We start from the raw sequence: 19,990 nt of genomic DNA on the forward strand, positions 1-19,990 counted from the left end.
GCAGTTTTCTACAACTAGTACCAAAGAAAGTTCACTGGGCCTTGGAGAAATTGAAAAGGACCCAGGCTGTGTGACCCTGGGCTAGGCCTTGGCCCTCTCTGGGCCTTTGCACTCTGATCAGTAAAACTGTAGAAGGAGGCACTTGCTCTGTGAACTGGTGGTACCTAGAGAGAGCATCGAACTAAGAGGAAAGGGAGGAAGCCCCTCCTAGACTATTTGGTACTCTAGTTATCACTACTAACCAGCAGTAGGCCTTGGGCAGGGCATTTAACCTCTGTGACTATGGGCACTGTTATCTCTGAAATGGAGATAATATCACTTCGCAATGTTGCTGGAACCATGATACTAGACAGTGCCTGACTGTGTCTAGTACCTGGAATTATTGTTTCTCACAATACCTTTTCTCCAAGGTTGGGTAAAGTGAGGCTAATAACCCAGTCTACTTTCCGGAAGTGGTGGTGGTCTCAGGAGGTGTTGGCTGTGGAAGGGCTGTGACCGAGTGACAGTCAGGATGGAGCCCCTTCTTGCAGACTTACTCGTGGCCTGGGCCTGGCTCACCCCCTCCCCTGAGCCGGTGAAGTGGAGACCCTGGCAGGGAGCAGGGCTGGAGTGGCATGGGTGTGCATGGGGGTTGAGGTGGGGTGAGTGCAGTCACCAAGGGAGCCGGCAGCTGTGCGGGTCCTGGGCCCTCACTCACAATTGGAGGAAGGAATGCAGGAAGTGCTCACAGCCGCTCAGACATCTCAGAGCCTCGTCCCAGGCAGGACCAAGGCTGCGGTACCCTGGGAATGAGTGTGCCATGGCCTGGCCCCTGGGGTGGCCACCGGGCCAGGAGCCCACGGCACTGCGTACAGCCAGAGCTGTCCCTCGCGGAGCCTAGGGTAAGTTTTCACGGCACGAGCAGGCAGCGAGGAGGGCTGCGGGGAGGCTGGAGCACAAGCCTGGGGAGAGGGACTAAGGAGCCCACAGTAGTTACTGAAGGGCTCAGATATCCCGCCGGGAGCATGACCTGCCTTATCTCAACAGCACTCTCCCAGCCCGTGCAGAAAAGGAGGCCAAATGAAAGGGCACTTGTTTCCCAGCAGCACTCCCTGCATCTGGCCCAGAGCTGCCGTTGCCTCCTCCCCACTTTTGTCCCTGCCCCCAGCACAGGGCCAGGGGTTCGAGAGGCAGCAGATAGGCTGATTCAAGGACTGGCCCAAGGTTCCTGCAGGGGAGGAGCCTGGGCTCATCTCGGATCCACAGGATGGGGAGTATTTTGTCTTTTGTCTGAGTGTAAAAACACTCGTGAACTCCATATACGTCATCAGAGGGCCGGGTTAGTGAGGCTCCCTCTGAGCAAAGTCTTCTGCCTTCTCCTTCCAGCCCTCTGCATCCAGGGAGTCTTGAGCTCACATCTTTCAGGACAGCACTTCTTCCAGAGCTGCCAGGGGAGTTGCCCATGGCTCTTAGAAACCTGGCCTGAGGCTTAGAAAACAGTGACAGAGACCCCCTGAGCCATGTGGGGCACCCAACGGCCCAGAGGGGGCACCAGCCAGGGCCTCAGACCGGTATCTTCTTAGAAGACCACCGGAAGAGGAGCTGGAGGAGCAAGGGTACCTGCCATCACCAAGAGCCCCTCGCTTCGGATGGGGAGCTAAGGTCCGAGACGCATCCCGGGTTGCTTAGTGGGTCAGTGGCCAAACGGGGCCATGGAAACGGCAGTGATTGGAATGGTGGCCGTACTATTTGTGGTCACTGTGGCCATCACCTGCATCCTCTGCTGTTTCAGCTGTGACTCAAGGACCCAGGATTCTCAGGGGGACCCACGCCCCAGCTTCACAGTGGCCACGTTTCGCCAGGAGGCTTCTGAGGCTTCTCTCTCCATGGGGCCAGGTCACCATGCCCAGCCAGTGGCGGGTGTCCGGGACTTCTAGACTTTCATGTGAGACCTACCAGCCCCCAGGATTTGCTCTGCTGGTGGTCAGACTCATCTACCCCCCAGCAAGCCTTCTCTGATGACCCACTCCTTCAAGCCTGTCATTCCTGTCCTTCCCTGCCTGTATCCAGAAAACACCCTGTCCCATCCCATCCCAGCTTGCCATGGCCTCCAGTCTGGGAGATCCATGGTGATGGGACCAGGTGGGAGTCAGCTCTGACCCCTGAGAGCTCAGCTGGACCCAACCCACAGGATGGGGCATAGGAGAGGTCCGGAGCTTGAGTGACTGGGCAGAGTTGGATGGCATGGTGGGCCAGCTCTTCTGAGCTTCACGGTGAACTGAAATATCACTGGACTTTATTGTGAACAGAGTGTTGGTTAACTCAAGTTATCCCAGGATGCCTATGAAACTGGTTCTATTGCCACCAGAGGAAGCAGCGCCCTCAGTGGACAGTTTTACAAACCACTTCTTATCTGTTCCTCTAATTGAGTCATTTTGCTACTTGCCTGTGCATATCCTGCAGAGCCCACCCCTGAGATCTGCCTCCTACCCGTTACCCGAAATCAGCCCTGAAATTCTGAAACCAAAGGGCTGCTTCCTGGAAACTGGCTATTTATTTTATAATTGAAAATGCATATCCTTTTATGGGTCTCCCAAGAATCAGTGTTGGGGAATCACAAAAGGAAACAGAAGAGAAAAATAGAGTCACAGAAAGTACAAGATGTTTTATTAACAGGAAAGCCAGAAAGAAGACTTGGAAACATATTTTGAATGAGACTTTATTACTATATTCTTATAGGTCACTTCTATTCTTAGAGACTTTAAGTGACTTGGGTCACTCAGGAATGACAGAAAAATGATAGAACTCCAAATGACAGAACTGAAAGTTAATTTCAAATAAGTTAAAATGTTATGTTATATTGACAGTATGTAACAAAGCTCTTGTTTGCATCACAAATAAATAGATGTTCAGCTTTTTGGTTTTTTTTTGCGGTACGTACGCGGCCTCTCACTGTTGTGGCCTCTCCCGTTGCGGAGCACAGGCTCCGGACGCACAGGCTCAGCGGCCATGGCTCACGGGCCCAGCCGTTCCACGGCATGTGGGATCTTCCCAGACCGGGGCACGAACCCGTGTCCCGTGCATCGGCAGGCGGACTCTCAACCACTGCGCCACCAGGGAAGCCCAGATGCTCAGTTTTTATTTATAGAAAATCTGTTTTCTCTGTACCCATGAAACAAATGCCAGGCCATATTTAGCATATGGTTTGAAGGGTGCAGAATTCTGAGTCTCCTGACTCATGTCTCCAGCCAGCCCTGAAGGAATGACTCTCCCAGGACCTGCCTGTTGAAGGGGGCAGGACTGACCTTGAGAGGAGGTCTGGCCTCTTGAGGGTGCCCGGATGGGCCACTCTGGCCACGTGGCTGCCATAGGAAGGACTCTGCGCCAAGGAGGAGCAGCTAGGGAAGGGGCAGGAAGGTGGGGAGCGAGGTGGGCAGAGAAGTGTGGAGTAGGGTTACCCGATTTAGCAAATAAAAATACAGGACGTCCAGTTAATTCTAATTTCAGGTAGACAACAAATAAGTTTTGGTATGCATAGGTCCCATGCAGTATTTGGGACACACTTATACTAAAACATTACTCGTTGTCTATGTGAAGTTCATATTGAACTGGGTGTCTGGTATTTTTTCGGACAACCCTACGAGGGAGGGAGTGGTTCTCAGAGAGGGCGGGTCAGTTGGTTGAAAGCATCAGGGGGGCCAGCGAAGGTGAGCACCCAGAAGAGACCTTGGGTTAGGCAACGTGACAGTTGACAATGACCTTGGCGAGAACGGTTTGAGAGGAGTGAAGGGAGCAGCCCCACGGCTGTGTGCTTGTGCGTGGGCGCGTGCGTGCGCAGGGGCGGTGGAGGCAGTGGGAGCTGAGTCAGCAGGAGATCACAGCTGAAGATAATCTGAAGGGAAGCAGGGCGATGTATGGTGGCCAGAGGGAGAGTTTACTACTGGTCTTTATTTTATTTTTGCGGTACGCGGGCCTCTCACTGTTGGGGCCTCTCCCGTTGCGGAGCACAGGCTCCGGACGTGCAGGCTCAGCGGCCATGGCTCACGGGCCCAGCCGCTCCACGGCATGTGGGATCTTCCCGGACCGGGGCACGAACCCGTGTCCCCTGCATCGGCAGGCGGACTCTCAACCACTGCGCCACCAGGGAAGCCCCTACTACTGGTCTTTTTAAGAAGGGGAGGGAGGTTGAGCATATGGAAGGCCCGAAGGAGAAGGATTGCAGAGGGAGACACTGACAGTCGCCAACGAGGAAGGGACCCACGGAAGGGTGGGGCTGGGAGCTGGAGCACGCGGAGGGGGTCCGAGGGGTCAGGTCTGGATGGCAGGTGGGGGGCAGGGCAATGCTGCTGGGAAAGATGCTTGAGGCTATGGGTAGATGCTCATGTTGTGTGTGGGGCGCGTGGGGAAGGAGGGAGATGAGGGCATCATGCCAGATAGTCTGTTTTCTTGGTGAAGCAGGAGCATCTGCTCAGAGATGGGTCTAGGGGAGCTGGGGTCAAGGAGAGCCTGGAATGATGCCCCAGAGAAGGGAGGAGCAGCTCCTACAGTCCTGCTTTTCTTACGTGTGTGGAGTGTGTGGGGGCGAGAATGTGTGTGGTTTGGGTGCGGTGCGTGCGTGTGGCATCTGTGTGTGTGCGTTGTATGGTGTGAGTGTGTATGTTGTCAGGCGTGTTTGTGAGCATGCCGTGGTGTGTGTTGGCCTGACGTTCTCCTGCCATTCCTCCCAGTGCAGCCCATTGTGTAAGAAGAGGGAGGGGTTCTCTAACAGGCCAGCACGTAGCCCCTCTATCCCCAAGGGAGGAGGTGGCAGTGTAAGGACAGAGGCTAAGGCTGGCACCAGGAGGCTGGCAAAGCCGGGAGTGTTTACTTGGTGGCGGTGAGGGAAGAGGCTGCTCCAGGTCACCTGGAAGTCTGGGTGGAGCTGCACTTGAACCCCCAATCTCTCAGTCTCCAAATGCAGCATTCTCTCTGTTCATTCTGCTGATACTAGTTCTTACTTATTGGACTCCTACTGTGTGCCAGGCACTATGCTTTCTGCGTTTCATCTTGTCTTTGCTCACAGCGACCCCCTCATCTCCATTTTACAGTCGAGGGACCTGAGCCCCCGCTGTGGGTCGCTCTGGGCCAATGCGTCCCAGCGCTGCTAGAACCTGCAGACACAAAGTGAACCTGCCCTTTTCCTCTGTAAATGGGGGCTGCAAGTCTCAGCCGACCCATTTCATATCTTCAGGATGAAGGAAAGGCTGGAGCACCAAGGATCTGATTTGCCCTGGGTCTCCCTGTACAAGAGCCTTGCTCACACGTGACCCACCTGGATCTGTCTTTGAAGAAGGAAGAGGTCTTTGCCATATACAGTTCGAACAGGCAGCCCAGGAAACCTCACCCCAGATAACTCTGCCAAGGGTTGGACTGCTGGGTTAACAGACCTCAGCCCTGGGCTGCCCAGCCAAGGCCTCCCTGCAGAGGTATGGACTGTGCCTCTCCACGCCCAGGTCCACCCCAGGACAAAGGGGAGGGAGAACCCTGCTCCGCTCTGCCCAGCTCTGTCCCAGTGCTGCCCCCGCCGCTCACTGGCTGGGCCTCAGCCTGGGGCAGAGGAGGTGAGAATCCTGCCCCCTTGTCTAGAGGCCATGTGAGGGAGGGAAGAGCCTGGAAACCCAGCTGTCAGGAGCCCCTGCCCCTCCGCCTGCCCTTCCTCCACACTCCTGACCCTGCAAGCAGCTTGGTGTTTCTCTCTGGGACAGGCTGGATTCTGGAGTCAGGAGACCCTGAAATAACATGTTTTCCGGAAAAGTACCTTCCTTAAAGGAAACCACTTGTTCCAAGGAGTTGAAAAGGGCCATTGTGCTCTGCCAGTCCCCGCTCCCCTCAGGACAGGACACTTGAAAAGACACACACTGCTACACACACACACACACACACACACACACACACAGGCATTCAACACACACACACACACACACACACACACAGGCATTCATCCAGTGCATTTGTAAGAGTGAAAGGAGCAGACTAAACACCAATCAGAGGGGGGCCGGGCAAATCCTAGCAGAGACACAACATGACACTAGGCAGGTGTAAAAACAATGAGGTAAATTTAAACTCATTACCATGAAAGGGCATTTATCATATATCAGTAAGTAAAAAGTAGAGGGAATTGGAGAACTATAAACGTACCCTGTGGTAAAATTCTATTTCTGTTAAAATACACTTAGATGCATAGAAGAGGTTGTGGAGAGCTACATGCCCAGGTGTTAAGTAGTGATTGTCTCCAGGTGGGCGGGGGTGTTTGTGTGTTTCATGTTTTCCCTTTTTGTTTATCTCTATTTCCTGTAATAAATGGTTTGCTTTTGGATAAGAGAAAGCAAGAAACTTACAAAGGAAAAGAACAAAATTAATTTTTCTAAGTTATAAAATGAACCAACTCCAATCTGAGGAAGAGACATAAAAACCCAGTCAAACACAGACGTAGAAATGGTGACAAATTCTCAGGACCGACAGACAGACACACACATATTCTGCGTAATTCACAAGGTTGAGGTAGAAAAGACTGAGGAGTTGGGGGATGGTTGCTAAGTTTCTAGGAAATGCTGGGATCTGGATGTGAGGGTGACTGCAGGGACTTCAGGGCCTGAGGGTTGTGTTTGGGTGGGTTGGGGAGGGTAGAAGGAGTGTCCTGGGACTCAGCCTAGCGTGAGGGAGAGGCTTAGCTAGACGCACCTACCTTCTGCGTCCTGAGAGAACATATGGATCCTCATCCCTGGTCCCCAGTTCAGGCAAGGCTGAGAAACCTGCTAGGGCATCTCCCACCTCTGCTGCCTCCTGCCTCCGCCTCACACTGTTGTGGAGGGAGATAGCAGGGCCCACTGCTGGCAGGGGCTGCCCTGCCACCACTCATATTACACGGCAAAGGGAATTACAGTCGCTGATGGAATTCCACTGGCTCATCAACTGACCTTAAAATAAGATTATTCTGGATTGGGGCTTCCCTGGTGGCGCAGTGGTTAAGAATCCGCCTGTCAATGCAGGGGACACGGGTTCAAGTCCTGGTCTGGAAAGATCCCACATGCCGTGGAGCAACTGAGCCCGTGCACCACAGCTACTGAGCCTGCACTCTAGAGCCTGTGAGCCACAACTACTGAGCCCACGTGCCACAACTGCTGAGCCCACGTGCTGCAACAACTGAGCCTGCATGCTGAGAGCCCATGTTCTGCAACAAGAGAAGCCACCACGATGAGAAGCCTGCGCACCACAATGAAGAGTAGCTCCCTCTTGCCGCAACTAGAGAAAGCCCGTGCGCAGCGATGAAGGCCCAACGCAGCCAAAAATAAATCAATAAATCAATAAATAAAAAGATTATTCTGGATTATCCAGATGGGTCCAATGTAATCAAAAGGGTCCTTAAATGTGAAAGAGGGAAGCATGAAAGTCAGGTCAGAGTGATGTGAAGGCCACCAGCTAAGAAATGAGGGCAACCTCTGGAAGATGGAAAGGAAAAGACAAGGAAACAGACCTAGTGTCTCCAGGTAGGAACTCAGCCCTCTGACATGAATCCCAGTGAGTCCCATCTTGGACTCTGGCTCCAGAACTGTAAGATAGTACCTTTGTATTGTTTTAAGCCACTAAGTTTGTGGTAATTTGTTACAGCAGCAGAGTATCCTTGGCTCCGCCATTAGTGCTCACCAAGGCTGGAATTTGCCCATCAGGAATCCCTTTCCTGTCTGTCGAGGAACATGTAAGGTGGCATCTGAGGGGATGCAAGTATTAGAGCTGAAGAAGGAGGTTGGGCTCAGGGGATAGATGGGCTGGACTACTTTGTAGAAAAAGATGGGAATATAGAAATCATACTTCTCAGATGAGTAGGGTGAGAGTCACAACACGGTGACTGCCAGGCTGTGCTAGGTGTTATGCGACACGTATCTCCAGCGATCCCAGTCCTATCCTGTGGAAACAGCCATACAAGCACGCAAGGGTGTTCTTGCAGTTTTATTTTTGATAGCAAAATATTATAAAGATCCAAGTACCATCAACAGAGAAATATATAAACAAATTGTGGTACAGCCACAAATGGAATAATAGTCATTACAAAAATGTACTGACTTGGAAACTGCCTACTAAAAATAGAGAAAGAAAAGTAAGTTACAGAATGGTCTTATAAGAAGAAAGGGGGAGCAAATAAACAAATATCCTTTCTTCCTAAGGAAAAAAAAGAACCAAAAAACTCCTAAATTACACTTATGTGTATGTGTTTGTATAAACATAGAGGAAAGTCTGGAAGGATATGATTACCACTAGGGATAGGCTCGGAGGGAGAAGGAAACACTGTTTTCTTTATATTCTTCTGCATCGTTTGAATATATTTTAACAAGAATTTGTTGCTTTTTATTCCATGTAACATTATTTTTTAAAAAGACAGTACAAAGGTGAAAAAGAGCAAACTTTACTATTACTGTTGTTATTTGCAAAAAGAGCTCTCTGGGCGGAGGAATGCCAGAGGTCCACTTAGCAGGAACACTCTGGACACAGATGAACAAAATTGATTCCTTTTCCTGTGTGAGCTTAGCTGGGGAACGAGGTAACATGAATCCTGTGAGTGGAAAAGTGGAGTCATCCTAGCCCGCCTGGCCTTTTACAGATATGTGACCTGACGTTCTGTGAGGGACCTGACATTGCTCTAGACTGTATGGCAGTTCCAGACTGAAATACAACTTTCTGGCCCCCGTTTCAGTGAACTTGGAACTTCCTCAAAATTCAAACCCCCTTTTCATAATTCATAATTTTCATGTGAGGAATAAAAATGTCTGTGTTTTGCTGCCTGATCCCACTTTAAATCTGAGGTCTTGTTTATGTCTTGAAACCCCAGCTCTTAAAAGGAAGGGACACTGGCAGAGAGAGAGTCCTAGGAAAGTAGCCAGGGTGGGGCGTGGAGTCTGGGGTCCTTGCTCTTCCATCAGGCTCACAGCACAAGGGCTGGATCAGGTGTGTGGAAGTTCTCTTGTCTGTCCAGCACCTGAAACTCTACAAGGTGTCCCAGGTTTGCAAAGCTCTTCTGCAGCATCATCACAACTGTCTCCTGCGATATGCACGGGGACCCAGTGGAGTGGTATCGACCATAGTTTACAGATGAGAAAACTAAGACCTCGAGACACTAAAGTGATGAACCCCAAGCCATTCAGCAATTTGGTCACAAAGTTTAGGACAGAGTCACATCTCCTTATTCTCCCATCTCCTTCAGCCAGAGTTTCATTTTTATCTCCTTTATATCTTCTATTTCCAAGGTAGATTTTATTTGATTAAAAAAAGGTCTGCTGGGGCTTCCCTGGTGGCGCAGTGGTTGAGAGTCCGCCTGCCGATGCAGGGGACATGGGTTCGTGCCCTGGTCCGGGAGGATCCCACATGCCACGGAGCAGCTGGGCCCGTGAGCCATGGCTGCTGGGCCTGCGCGTCTGGAGCCTGTGCTCCGCAACAGGAGAGGCCGCAGCAGTGAGAGGCCCGCGTACCGCAAAAAAAAAAAAAAAAAAAGATCTGCTGCTTCAGAAAGTTTGAAAGTCAATGATCCAGAATGATGTTTTCAAATTCCCAACTGATACTAATGTTCAGCAGTCAGGGATGACAGATTGGAATTTCCAGGAATTCTTGGGAATTTCTGAAATCATAAATTATTATGCACTATTCATAACACTTATTTACATGCTTTTAAATAATGAGTGACGATAATAATAAACAGTGAATAATTTTCTGTGATAGAATGATGCTAAAAGTTTCAGAAGTTTTCCGTAAATAACATAGTTTTATAGTTTGTTATTATTATGAATCAATATATTATGGCAAGATTATTTCAATAACATGGAAAAATGATCTCTACCTAATACAGACATTGGATATAGAAAACGTTAAAAGGAAGGAAACATTAACCCCAAATAAATGCCAAACAAAATCACTTAAAATTGAAAGAGAATACCACAAACATTTGATATTTAAAAGTTATCATTTGAAAAATGAACTTTCAAAAGACAAAGAATTAATTGCTCCAACCTTAAAAAGACAAGAATTAAAGATAATCTTGATCTTTGCTTTGTGACAGGTATTCCAGACATAGAAAACTTTCATTTTGCATTGATGTTGGTTGAATTAAGAGTGTGTCCCAAACGTCTTCAAGTTGAGTATTAGGGTGCATGTTGCTTCATAGAAGCTCATTTCCTTTTTTAATTATTATTATTATTTTTGGTCTGCTTGCCTTAGTCTTGATTTTGCCATTGAATTTAATATTGCCCTTGCTGGTGGCTACTGCCTGGACCTGATTGGAGACCCCTGTTTTGTAGTCCTTACTTTACTGAAAGTTTGGAGAGGGTGGGATGTGAAAATGAATAGTGAGCAAATAAATCCAGCGCTTGGGTTAAAAAAAAAAAAATTGCTCTTGCCAATTCAGATTTTAGAGCAGTTTCTGATTTCATGTTGGAGTGTTCTACAACAACAATCACATCTTTTTCTTTTGCATCTCTTCTGTTAAGTATTTACAAAGAACTGTAGCCTATGGTGAATACTCAAATATTTGGAAATGCCAGCTACATTATTGGAAAGTTTTCATATAGTATTAATGTTCAGACCTGCTAGCAGTGTTAATAGCACTACACAGAATCACTTCTTGAAATTGCCAATATAAGGACTTATTTTGCTTCCAAAGTTTGTTATTTTTTTCTGACACCACTCATACGATTTGTATAAATATCCTATGTGTATGAACTTACTAATATTTATTTTATTTGTAGAAATGAGTTGCTGTTAGAAACAGACCAGGCTACAAGCACACACTTATAACCAGTGTGTTCTGGTAAACTGACTCCCTGGTGGGGAGAAAAGTCATAATATGTAGCTTTTGCCAATTTCTGAGGGGAGGTGTAAATATTCCCACTAGGGTCAATTTCAAGCTACCTACGTGATGTCACCGAGAGTCAGAAAGATATGCTCACAGCTGGCCGGCTCTCTCTCTCTCCTTTGTGAGCCAGCTCTACCCCACCACAGGCAAGACTGATTAGATTGTGACAACATCTCTCCTTCCTGCTCCCATTCCATTCTGGAACTGTCGACCTTAATTTTCCAATACATGCTTTTGCGTTTTCTACTCTTGCTTTCGATTTGGTATTAGTGGATTCCTTTGAACTAGTGAGATCTCTATGTTGATCATTAAGTTTTAATTCTCACACGGGAATAGTTCTCTCAGGTTTCTAGATTCCTCAACTTTTTTTTATTAGGATTTGGGGTTTGGAAAAACATAACATTTCTGAGAAATGCTGGGAAGGAATTCCTGCAGAGAAACACTAATCCAGAAAATCTGAGTGAAAACATCCCATTTGTTTAAATGATCATGATTCTACTGGGTATGTTTTCATTTGTCCCAATTTTGCCCACTGGTCATTGTCATTCATCTTATTTTAGGGCATTTTAGGTGTGGAGTCCTATACAGTTTCGTGTTAAGTTTAGTGATTTTCCAGAGAGGCTGATCACCAGGATTGATTAGTGATCACTTGACCTCTGTCTGATCTTGTACACGTGGCACAAGTTAGTCGTCAACATAGCTGGTTGTCTCCGACCTGTTTTCTCCTTCATTCTTTTTTTTTTTTTTTAATATTTATTCATTAATTTGGCTGCGCTCGGTCTTTGTTGCGGCATGTGGGGATCTTCGCTGTGGCTTGCAGGATATTTGCTGCGGCATACGGGATCCTTTTTTAGTTGTGGCATTTGGACTCTTAGTTGCGGCATGTGGGATCTAGTTCCCTGAGCAGGGATAGAATCCGGGCCGCCTGCATTGGAAGCGTGGAGTCTTAGCCACTGGACCACCAGGGAAGTCCCTCCCCTTCATTCTTATTCTTAGCACAAAAACAACACAGCCTCCCTTGGAGCTAGGAGTGGCCAACAAAGTGGGGTGCAATGTCTGGGAAATGTCCTTAAATAGGGAGGGCGTACTATTCTTTTCTTTTAATCACTCACAGCTAAAATGAATTAAATGGCAGACTAACCCATCTGTTCCTATGTAAAGCACAGACCACTAGCAAGAAAGTTAGAAAGGTCAGTAATGGAGTATGATCGACGGAAGAACTCAGCATTATTCAGTGACTCAGGAGGCCTGGGGGAGGAGATTTGACCTAGACGTGCAAATGATATAATTTGTAATGTAAGAGAACGTAGCCCCCTGGGTGCCTGCTGCCTGTCTGCCAACGTTGACGAGTAAGTAAAATTTTTTTTTTAATAGATCTTTACTGGAGTATAATTGCTTCACAATACGTGTTAGTTACTGTTGCACAACAAAGCAAATCAGCCATATGCACACACATGTCCCCTCCCTCTTGCGTCTCCCTCCCACCCTCCCTATCCCACCCCTCTAGGTCATCGCAAAGCATGGAGCTGATCTCCCTGTGCTATGCTGCTGCTTCCTACCAGCCAACTATTTACTGCTCTGAGTTGGTTAGCCTGGGGAAAGAAGTTTTCAGATTTCTAATCCTTCACAGGATTTTTTCAGGAATGTCTGTAATCTTAACTTTGTAGCAACCAGACTCCTGGAAGGCATAGAATGTACTTTATTGCTCCGCCAGCTGAGAGTATAAGTACTGGCTGAAGGAACAAGGGGATTCAGCCTAGGGAAGAGATCATGAGAGGTGAGCGCTGGGGATCTGAGAGCCACTTTCACACGTCAAAATAAAAAAGAGTTTAGGCTTCTTCATGGAGACCCCCCAGGCCAAAATCAGGACACATGGGTGGAGGCTGCCAATTTTACCCTTACTTAAAGAGAAACCTATCTAGCAGAGCTGGAAGGAGGTAGCGGAGGGGGCACCTCTCCACTGCTGGGAGTACTTAAGCCGAGGACACTCTATTGTAGAAAGAATGTTTCAGTTGAGCACCAGTTCCCAATTACCAGGCTATACACTAGTACCTGTCCACAAAGATTTCCAGGTCTCATTTTCCTATTGAAGAAAGAAAAAACAATGTGGAACATTTTTTTTAAAGCTAAATATTTGATATTTGAAGTACATTTCCTTTGTCCTGAGATTATGTTCTATTTTTTGTTAGATAGTAAGTGGTATTTGTTATTGTTGTTGTTTAACATCCTAACTCAACAAAATAAAATCTCAACAACTCCATGTAAGTCTCCATTAAAAATAAATTATATCTCTGTGAAATCTGGAAATCTGGTAACCCGCAAGGTGGATGAAATGACACCCAGGCTCTCTCTGACTTGACCTTTCAAGGAGCTGTAGTTTATGCTTGTGGCCACTAGATGCCACTCTTGTTTAGTTACAGCAGCTAGATAATTTCATGGTGCAACTAGAGAAGCCAGAAATGGGATCCACTTGTTTTACAGTAAATTAAACTTTATTAACAAAGTATTCATTTTTTCCATATATAGCTACTTTTTAATAAACACTGATTTTTATTAGTGTTTGAAAACAAAATTAATTTTCAAAGTTCAATTCTTAAAATTGAAATTATTACTTTCTTAAATGCTTTCTTTGAATAAAAGTCTCCAATAGTCTCAGAAATTTAGTGTACCTACAATAAACTGTTTCCCTTGATCAAGAGCCTTCTGTGAGCATCTCAACTGGCTGATGACTTTATTCATGAGAGCAGGGTCTCTGTCCTGTCCATTTTACAGAGCACACAGCATCTAGCACAATGTCATATTAATGTAATGATAATAATCTCCATTTGTCTGGTGGTTTACACTTTACCAAGCCCTTATAGTTTATTCCCTCTCAATGGTAGTTCAAGTTGCAGAGAATGACCTTTTCTTTGTTCTTCTTTGTTATAAGCCAAAGTGAATCTAATGCACATTCTTCACAATGAAACCTTTCTTCCTCACTTACTCATGCATTCATTCAACAAACATTTGTTGAGCACTTCTATGTGTTAAGCACTATACTGTGCCCTGTGCTGGGCACCATGTGTTAGTAATGAACACAGCAGATGAAGCCCCTTCCCCCATGGAGTGGACATTCACATGGGGAGACAGTAAACAAATGAAGAGATTACTTGTCAGGTGGTAATGAGTGTTATGGGGAAGAATAAAGTAGTAGGGGGAGGGAAAGCAATGGCAGGGTGTCCATCTTAGGTAGGTGAGAAGGTGTGCTTCATGCATATGCCTGAGTGATGTGACGGAGAGCAAAGTTTGGCAATCTGGACAAAGCACATTCCAGATTTTGTGGCAGAAGGGAGCTTGGAAGTTTGGTGTCAAGTAAGGAGCTTGGGAGGATGTCAGTGTGGCTGGAGGGAAGGGAAGGGAAGGAGGGGCGAGTGGTGGGAGATAAGGCTGCAGAGGTGGACAGGACATGGATTGTGTGGGAATTGGGATTTATTTTCCCAGTGTGACAGGATGCCATGGGTGGGTTTTGAGCTGGGGAGGAACGTGCTCTGAAACATGAAGAATGGGAAGCACGTGCACCTACTGAGTAGGCTCAATTTGTATATATTTTGAAGGAGGCAGACAGGACTCCCTGATACACTGGATGGAGAGGGTGAGGGAAAGAAGAGTCAAGGAAGATCCATAGGTTTTCAGCCTGAGCAACCAGGTGGGTGGTGATGCCCCATTTACTTATATGGGAAAAATTGGGGAAGGAGCAAGTTGGAAGAGGGGCACTGAGAAACTGAGAGTTCTATTCTGGACTTATTAAATTTGAGGATTCTACTGTACATCCAAGTAGAGATGTTGAGCAGGCAGGTGTTATTCTAGTCTGGACTTTGGAGGATGGGTTCAGGCTGGCAAAATTGCTCTGAGATCTATTCTTGTGGACCTCTGCTACCTGGGCAACTTAGGTACAATAGGAGCTATTTAACTTATTCTAATGGTACCTGGGAATTTAGCACGATCCCATAATATCTTCACTGAATTTCAGCTGGAATATTTAGTAAGTTTTACACCTACTGAAGCTGTCAGACATAAGACCAATATGTTTCAAAACATAGAAAGTGGGCTTCCCTGGTGGCACAGTGGTTAAGAATCCTCCTGCCAATGCAGGGGACACGGATTCAAGCTCTGGTCCGGGAAGATCCCACATGCCGTGGAGCAACTAAGCCCATGCACCACAACTACTGAGCATGCGTGCCACAACTGCTGAAGCCTGTGCTCCAAAACAAGAGAAACCGCCACAATGAGAAGCCCGCGCACTGCAACAAAGAGCAGCCCCCACTCACCGCTACTAGAGAAAGCCCGTGCGCAACAACGAAGACACAACACAGCCAAAAAAAAAAAAAATACAAAGCATATTTTGAAAAGTTAAAGATTACACTTTTCTGTTAAATTTACTTAACTAATTTAGAAGTTACTTTGCTTCTGAATGACAGTTGTATCAACTGGAGAGGGCTTTCCTTTGAGCACCTCCTGCTAGTGAGAGCAACAGGGATCAGATGATACCTGTTGAACCAGCAATCCCCTTCTAGAACTCAGTCCTAAGGAAAGCATTAAAAAAAATGAATCAAGTTTTCTCAACAAAAATGTTCATCTCATCGTCATTTACAAGAGAAACATTGTAAACATAGTGTCCACCAGTAAGTTGCATACTCAATAACTGGTGTAATAATGGAAATGGAAAATTATTCACACATCAAAAGATGTTAACAAAGGGTTTTTAGTAACACAGTAGAGCTGGTTATGATATAAAATTAGGTGAATCATAAGATATAAATGTGCACATACAATAATATTCTCAATCACATAAAAATGTGTATAAAAATGAACAATTAAAAATTGTAATAGGGCTTCCCTGGTGGCGCAGTGGTTGAGAATCTGCTGGCTAATGCAGGGGACACAGGTTCGAGCCCTGCTCTGGGAAGATCCCACATGCCGCAGAGCAACTAGGCCCGTGAGCCACAACTACTGAGCCTACGCATCTGGAGCCTGTGCTCTGCAACAAGAGAGGCCGCGACAGTGAGAGGCCCGCACACCGCGATGAAGAATGGCCCCCGCTTGCCACAACTAGAGAAAGCCCTCACACAGAAACTAAGACCCAACCCAGCCAAAAATAAATAAATAAATTAAGGAGCCAGATTAAAAAAAAATTGTAGTACATTAACTATACCACAATAAAACTGTAAAAAAAATTTTTTTTAATTAACAGAGGGAACTTATTTCAAACTTTTTAGAGCAGTTAACCCTAGGAGATCAAATTCCCTCTTATACTGCTTTGGTTTTGTCCAAACTTTCTACAATGGGCAAGTGTTATTTTGTGCTCTGAAAAAAAATCATCATTTGGATTGAAAATAATGAAAAAGAAATGGGAAAATGGAAAGAACTAGCTTTGGCCTGGGGATCAGGAGCTAAGGATTTGGATCCAGAGTCCTGGCTCACCCTTTGAGCAGGGCAGACTCCCTTCTTTCTCTGAGCCTCAGGTTTCTCACCTGCAGAATGTGGATAGGAATCCAGCCTGTCTCTCTCCTGGAGTAGATGTGAAGATCTAGCAATGATGCCAGCAAAGACGCTGATCCCAGAGGTAATTCAAAGTCTGGAATGTGAGTTGTGCTCTCCAAGGCTCTAGGGACGATGTCCTGCCTTCCCACGAGTGCAGAGTTAGTGGGAGAAGGTAACTGAAGGGGGAGAAGGTTCACAAACACAGCGGCTCCTCTGGGTACCCTGTTCTGGGCCCCAAGGAAGAAGGTCTTCAGTGTCCACTGGAAGTGAGCCTGATCCTGACTCATTCATGCCTTAGAGATTTGGTGGTTAAATGGGAGAGATCTCAGCAAGTATCTGATAATAATACTAATTTTATAGTTGTAGTTATTGAAAATTCCCAGTGTGTCAGGCACTGTGCTTGATGCCTTTTACTAATTTTGTTCATCAGTTCTACCCAACAAATATTTACTGTGCACATTCTATGTGTCCTACCTGTGCAGTTTGTGTTAACTCCATTTTTATGTGGCAAGATTTCCCCACTCCTTACTCCTTTATTAGGGCCCGTCACACACCGTCTCCCTTTTGGCGTGAGTGAGACATACCACACCAAGCTGGGATAACAGGAGTTCGCCTTTTTGTAACACAAGTCGAAGCACAGAAAGAGAGACTTTTGTGGCATAATAATACATACACGATATATTAAGGGTATATCAACTTATATGGTAGTCAAGCAACTTGCCTACATTTCCGCGGTTATTAAGTGATGGAGCTGGGAATGGAACCCAAGACTGTTTGTCTCTACAGCCTGTGCTACTTCACCTGTTTCTAGCCCATCCAGGGTGGAAGCTGTTCTCCCCAGCATCCTCTACTCAAGCTCTGCCCTCTGGATACCTCCTGAGTCAGGGCATCCCATTGGAAGGTTTTTTTTCCAGGATGAGCTGTAACTTCAATCCCCTCTTCCTGTCTCATGCCAGAGGAGCCTTCCCTGACCACTACCACACTAGGCTAGGTTAGGCAGCCCGTCCTGGGTTTCCAAAGTGTTCTGTACTCCTTCATGGTGAAACGGAGCAGGACCCTATGATACTCCCCCCACCTGCCCGCCACGTCCTCAGCCTGCCTTTAGTCCGTGGGAAAATATTTAGCCAAAGAATAAGTTTAATCAGAGAAGTGAGATAATGCAGAAACAGGAAAACAGTCAAAGGAGACCAAATAATAATAGTTTAGTCATAAGCATAGCCAAGGACTTTTAGTTCCTCCTTAAGGGCTATAGGTAATATTCTGAACCATATCCTGGGAGCTGTCTTGTAGATACTGAAGCCCCCATCAGGAGGAAGAAGTTAACTATGATGACCAGGCTGTAGCCATGACATAAGCTGCCACAATTCCAAGAATTGGCCTCAGGGAAATGGAAACAAACCGACAGTGGAACTGAAGATTAACTGTACCTAAAACAATCGAGATGACGCTGGTCAGACCACCAATGACCAATTTCAAGATGACTGTGAGAGCTGACTGTATTGTTTCTGCAGCATGTAGCCCCCTCCCTCTATCTATAAAAGCTCTTGCCCCTTGATTGTCAAGGGGGGAGTCAGCCTTTGGACAGGCGTCCGCCCTCCCCTCCAGTGGCCAGTCTCAAAAATAAAGCAACCTGTCCTTTCCTACCAAGGCTTGTCTCTAGAGAATTCGCTTTTGAGCGGCGAGCAGCCAGACCTGGGTTTGGTAACAATGGCACTCTCTGCACTTAGAACTCCTTCAGCGTTCATTTTCTCCTCTTGGCTCTAGCTCCATGGAAGCAGGGTCTTCCTTGCTACATTCACTGCTGTGCTGCTTGTCACTCGGGCTGTTTGCCTGATGTGGAGGAGGTAGACCCTAGGCACGGCCAGGTCACTACATGAGGATGAGTTCCCTGGAGGGTTGGCATCCTGGAAGGCCCCAGTCAAAGGACCCATAGAGTCCTCAGCCCTAAGCCCGTGGTGCTTGCTTTGGATTAGAGACACATGTGGTGGGATGGGTACTTAGGGAACACTGTAAGGATTAGTTTATTTCCATGGGCTTTGACGTTTTAGAGGTAATCGAATATTGTCAGTTATCTTTCAGGGCAAGAGAAAATGAAAAACAGTGAATGCAAAAGCAGGAGACGTTTAATCTTGTGAGCAAACTTGCCACGTGGATCCTAGATAGTAATGGGATTTTCTTAGAATTGCTAAAAAATTGCTGCTTTATCATTTTATCTGCTTTCTGCTTTTGTTTTTTGTGGTAAAGCTCCTGGTATTTGGCCAAAGGGATTGGAATTACAGGTAATGACCCCTAGGATTCAAGATGACTATGGAAGAGCAGCCAGGTGTGGGTGGTGGGTGACCAGCACAGGGATTTCAACCATATGGAACGGCTCTCACCTGATGTTTGTGGTCTGGTTCTTAGGGAAAGTGAGGACATAGGGGCTTATGGGAATTGTCATACTTACTGTCTGGGTAAAAGCCATCTCATGGCAAGGCTTGCCTTCTATGATAATTTTTATTTATTATTTTTATTTCTTTTTATTTTATACATTCAAAGATAAGAGGAAATTTAAATTTGCTATCTGGGGAGACTAAGAGGATAGATTTTTTTTTCCATCTTGAAAAGAATGTGTGTTTATTCTTCAAGAATAAAAGTTAGGTGCTTCCCTGGTGGCGCAGTGGTTGAGAATCTGCCTGCCAATGCAGGGGACACGGGTTCGAGCCCTGGTCTGGGAGGATCCCACATACCGCGGAGCAACTAGCCCCGTGAGCCACAACTACTGAGCCTGCGTGTCTGGAGCTTTTGCTCCGCAGCAAGAGAGGCCACGATAGTGAGAGGCCTGCACACCACGATGAAGAGTGGCCCCCGCTTGCCACAACTAGAGAAAGCCCTCGCACAGAAACGAAGACCCAACACAGCCAAAAATAGATAATTAATTAATTAATTAATTAATTTAAAAAAAAGAATAAAAGTTAGTTTCTAATTCCCTTATATTTTATTGCTATTTTCCATTTTTATTTTTTCTATCCATTATGAAAGTCGCACTCTTTACTTACGAAACTAAATTGATATCATTTTTTTTTTTTTTTTTTTTTTTTTGCGGTACGCGGGCCTCTCACTGTTGCGGCCTCTCCCGCTGTGGAGCACAGGCTCCGGACGCGCAGGCCCAGCGGCCATGGCTCACGGACCCAGCCACTCCGTGGCATGTGGGATCCTCCCGGACCGGGGCACGAACCCGTGTCCCCTGCATCAGCAGGCAGACTCGCAACCACTGTGCCACCAGGGAAGCCCCTGATACCATTTTTTACCGGGGTAAAGTATACACAACATAATATTTATGATTTTAAAGTGTACAGGTCAGTAGCGTTAAGTACCTTCACACTGTTGGGCAACCATCACCTCCATTCATCCGCAGAACTGTTTGCCTCCTCCCAAACTGTAGCTCTGTACCAGTTAAACACTATCTTCCCATTCCTCCCATCCTCAGCGCACCATTCTACTTTCTGTCTCTATGAATTTTAATACTCTAAGTACCTCGTATAAGTGAAATCATACACTATTTGCCTTTTTTGACTGGCTTATTTCACTTAGAATGTCTTCAGGTGTCATCCATGTTGTAGCATGTGTCAGAAT

General features: G+C 46.6%; 1 protein-coding gene across 1 annotated transcript; it reads left to right on the forward strand.

The window, feature by feature from the left end:
- Positions 1-1,691: 1,691 nt before the first annotated feature.
- On the forward strand, positions 1,692-1,916 carry SPAAR (small regulatory polypeptide of amino acid response; the record flags this gene model as incomplete). Its single annotated transcript, XM_079705968.1, has 1 exon — positions 1,692-1,916. The coding sequence occupies one exon, from the start codon at positions 1,692-1,694 to the stop codon at positions 1,914-1,916; it is 225 nt and encodes a 74-aa protein (XP_079562094.1).
- Positions 1,917-19,990: the final 18,074 nt, after the last annotated feature.

The sequence above is a fragment of the Hyperoodon ampullatus genome, assembly GCF_949752795.1.
Source record: "Hyperoodon ampullatus genome assembly, chromosome: 6".
NCBI lineage: Eukaryota > Metazoa > Chordata > Mammalia > Artiodactyla > Ziphiidae > Hyperoodon > Hyperoodon ampullatus.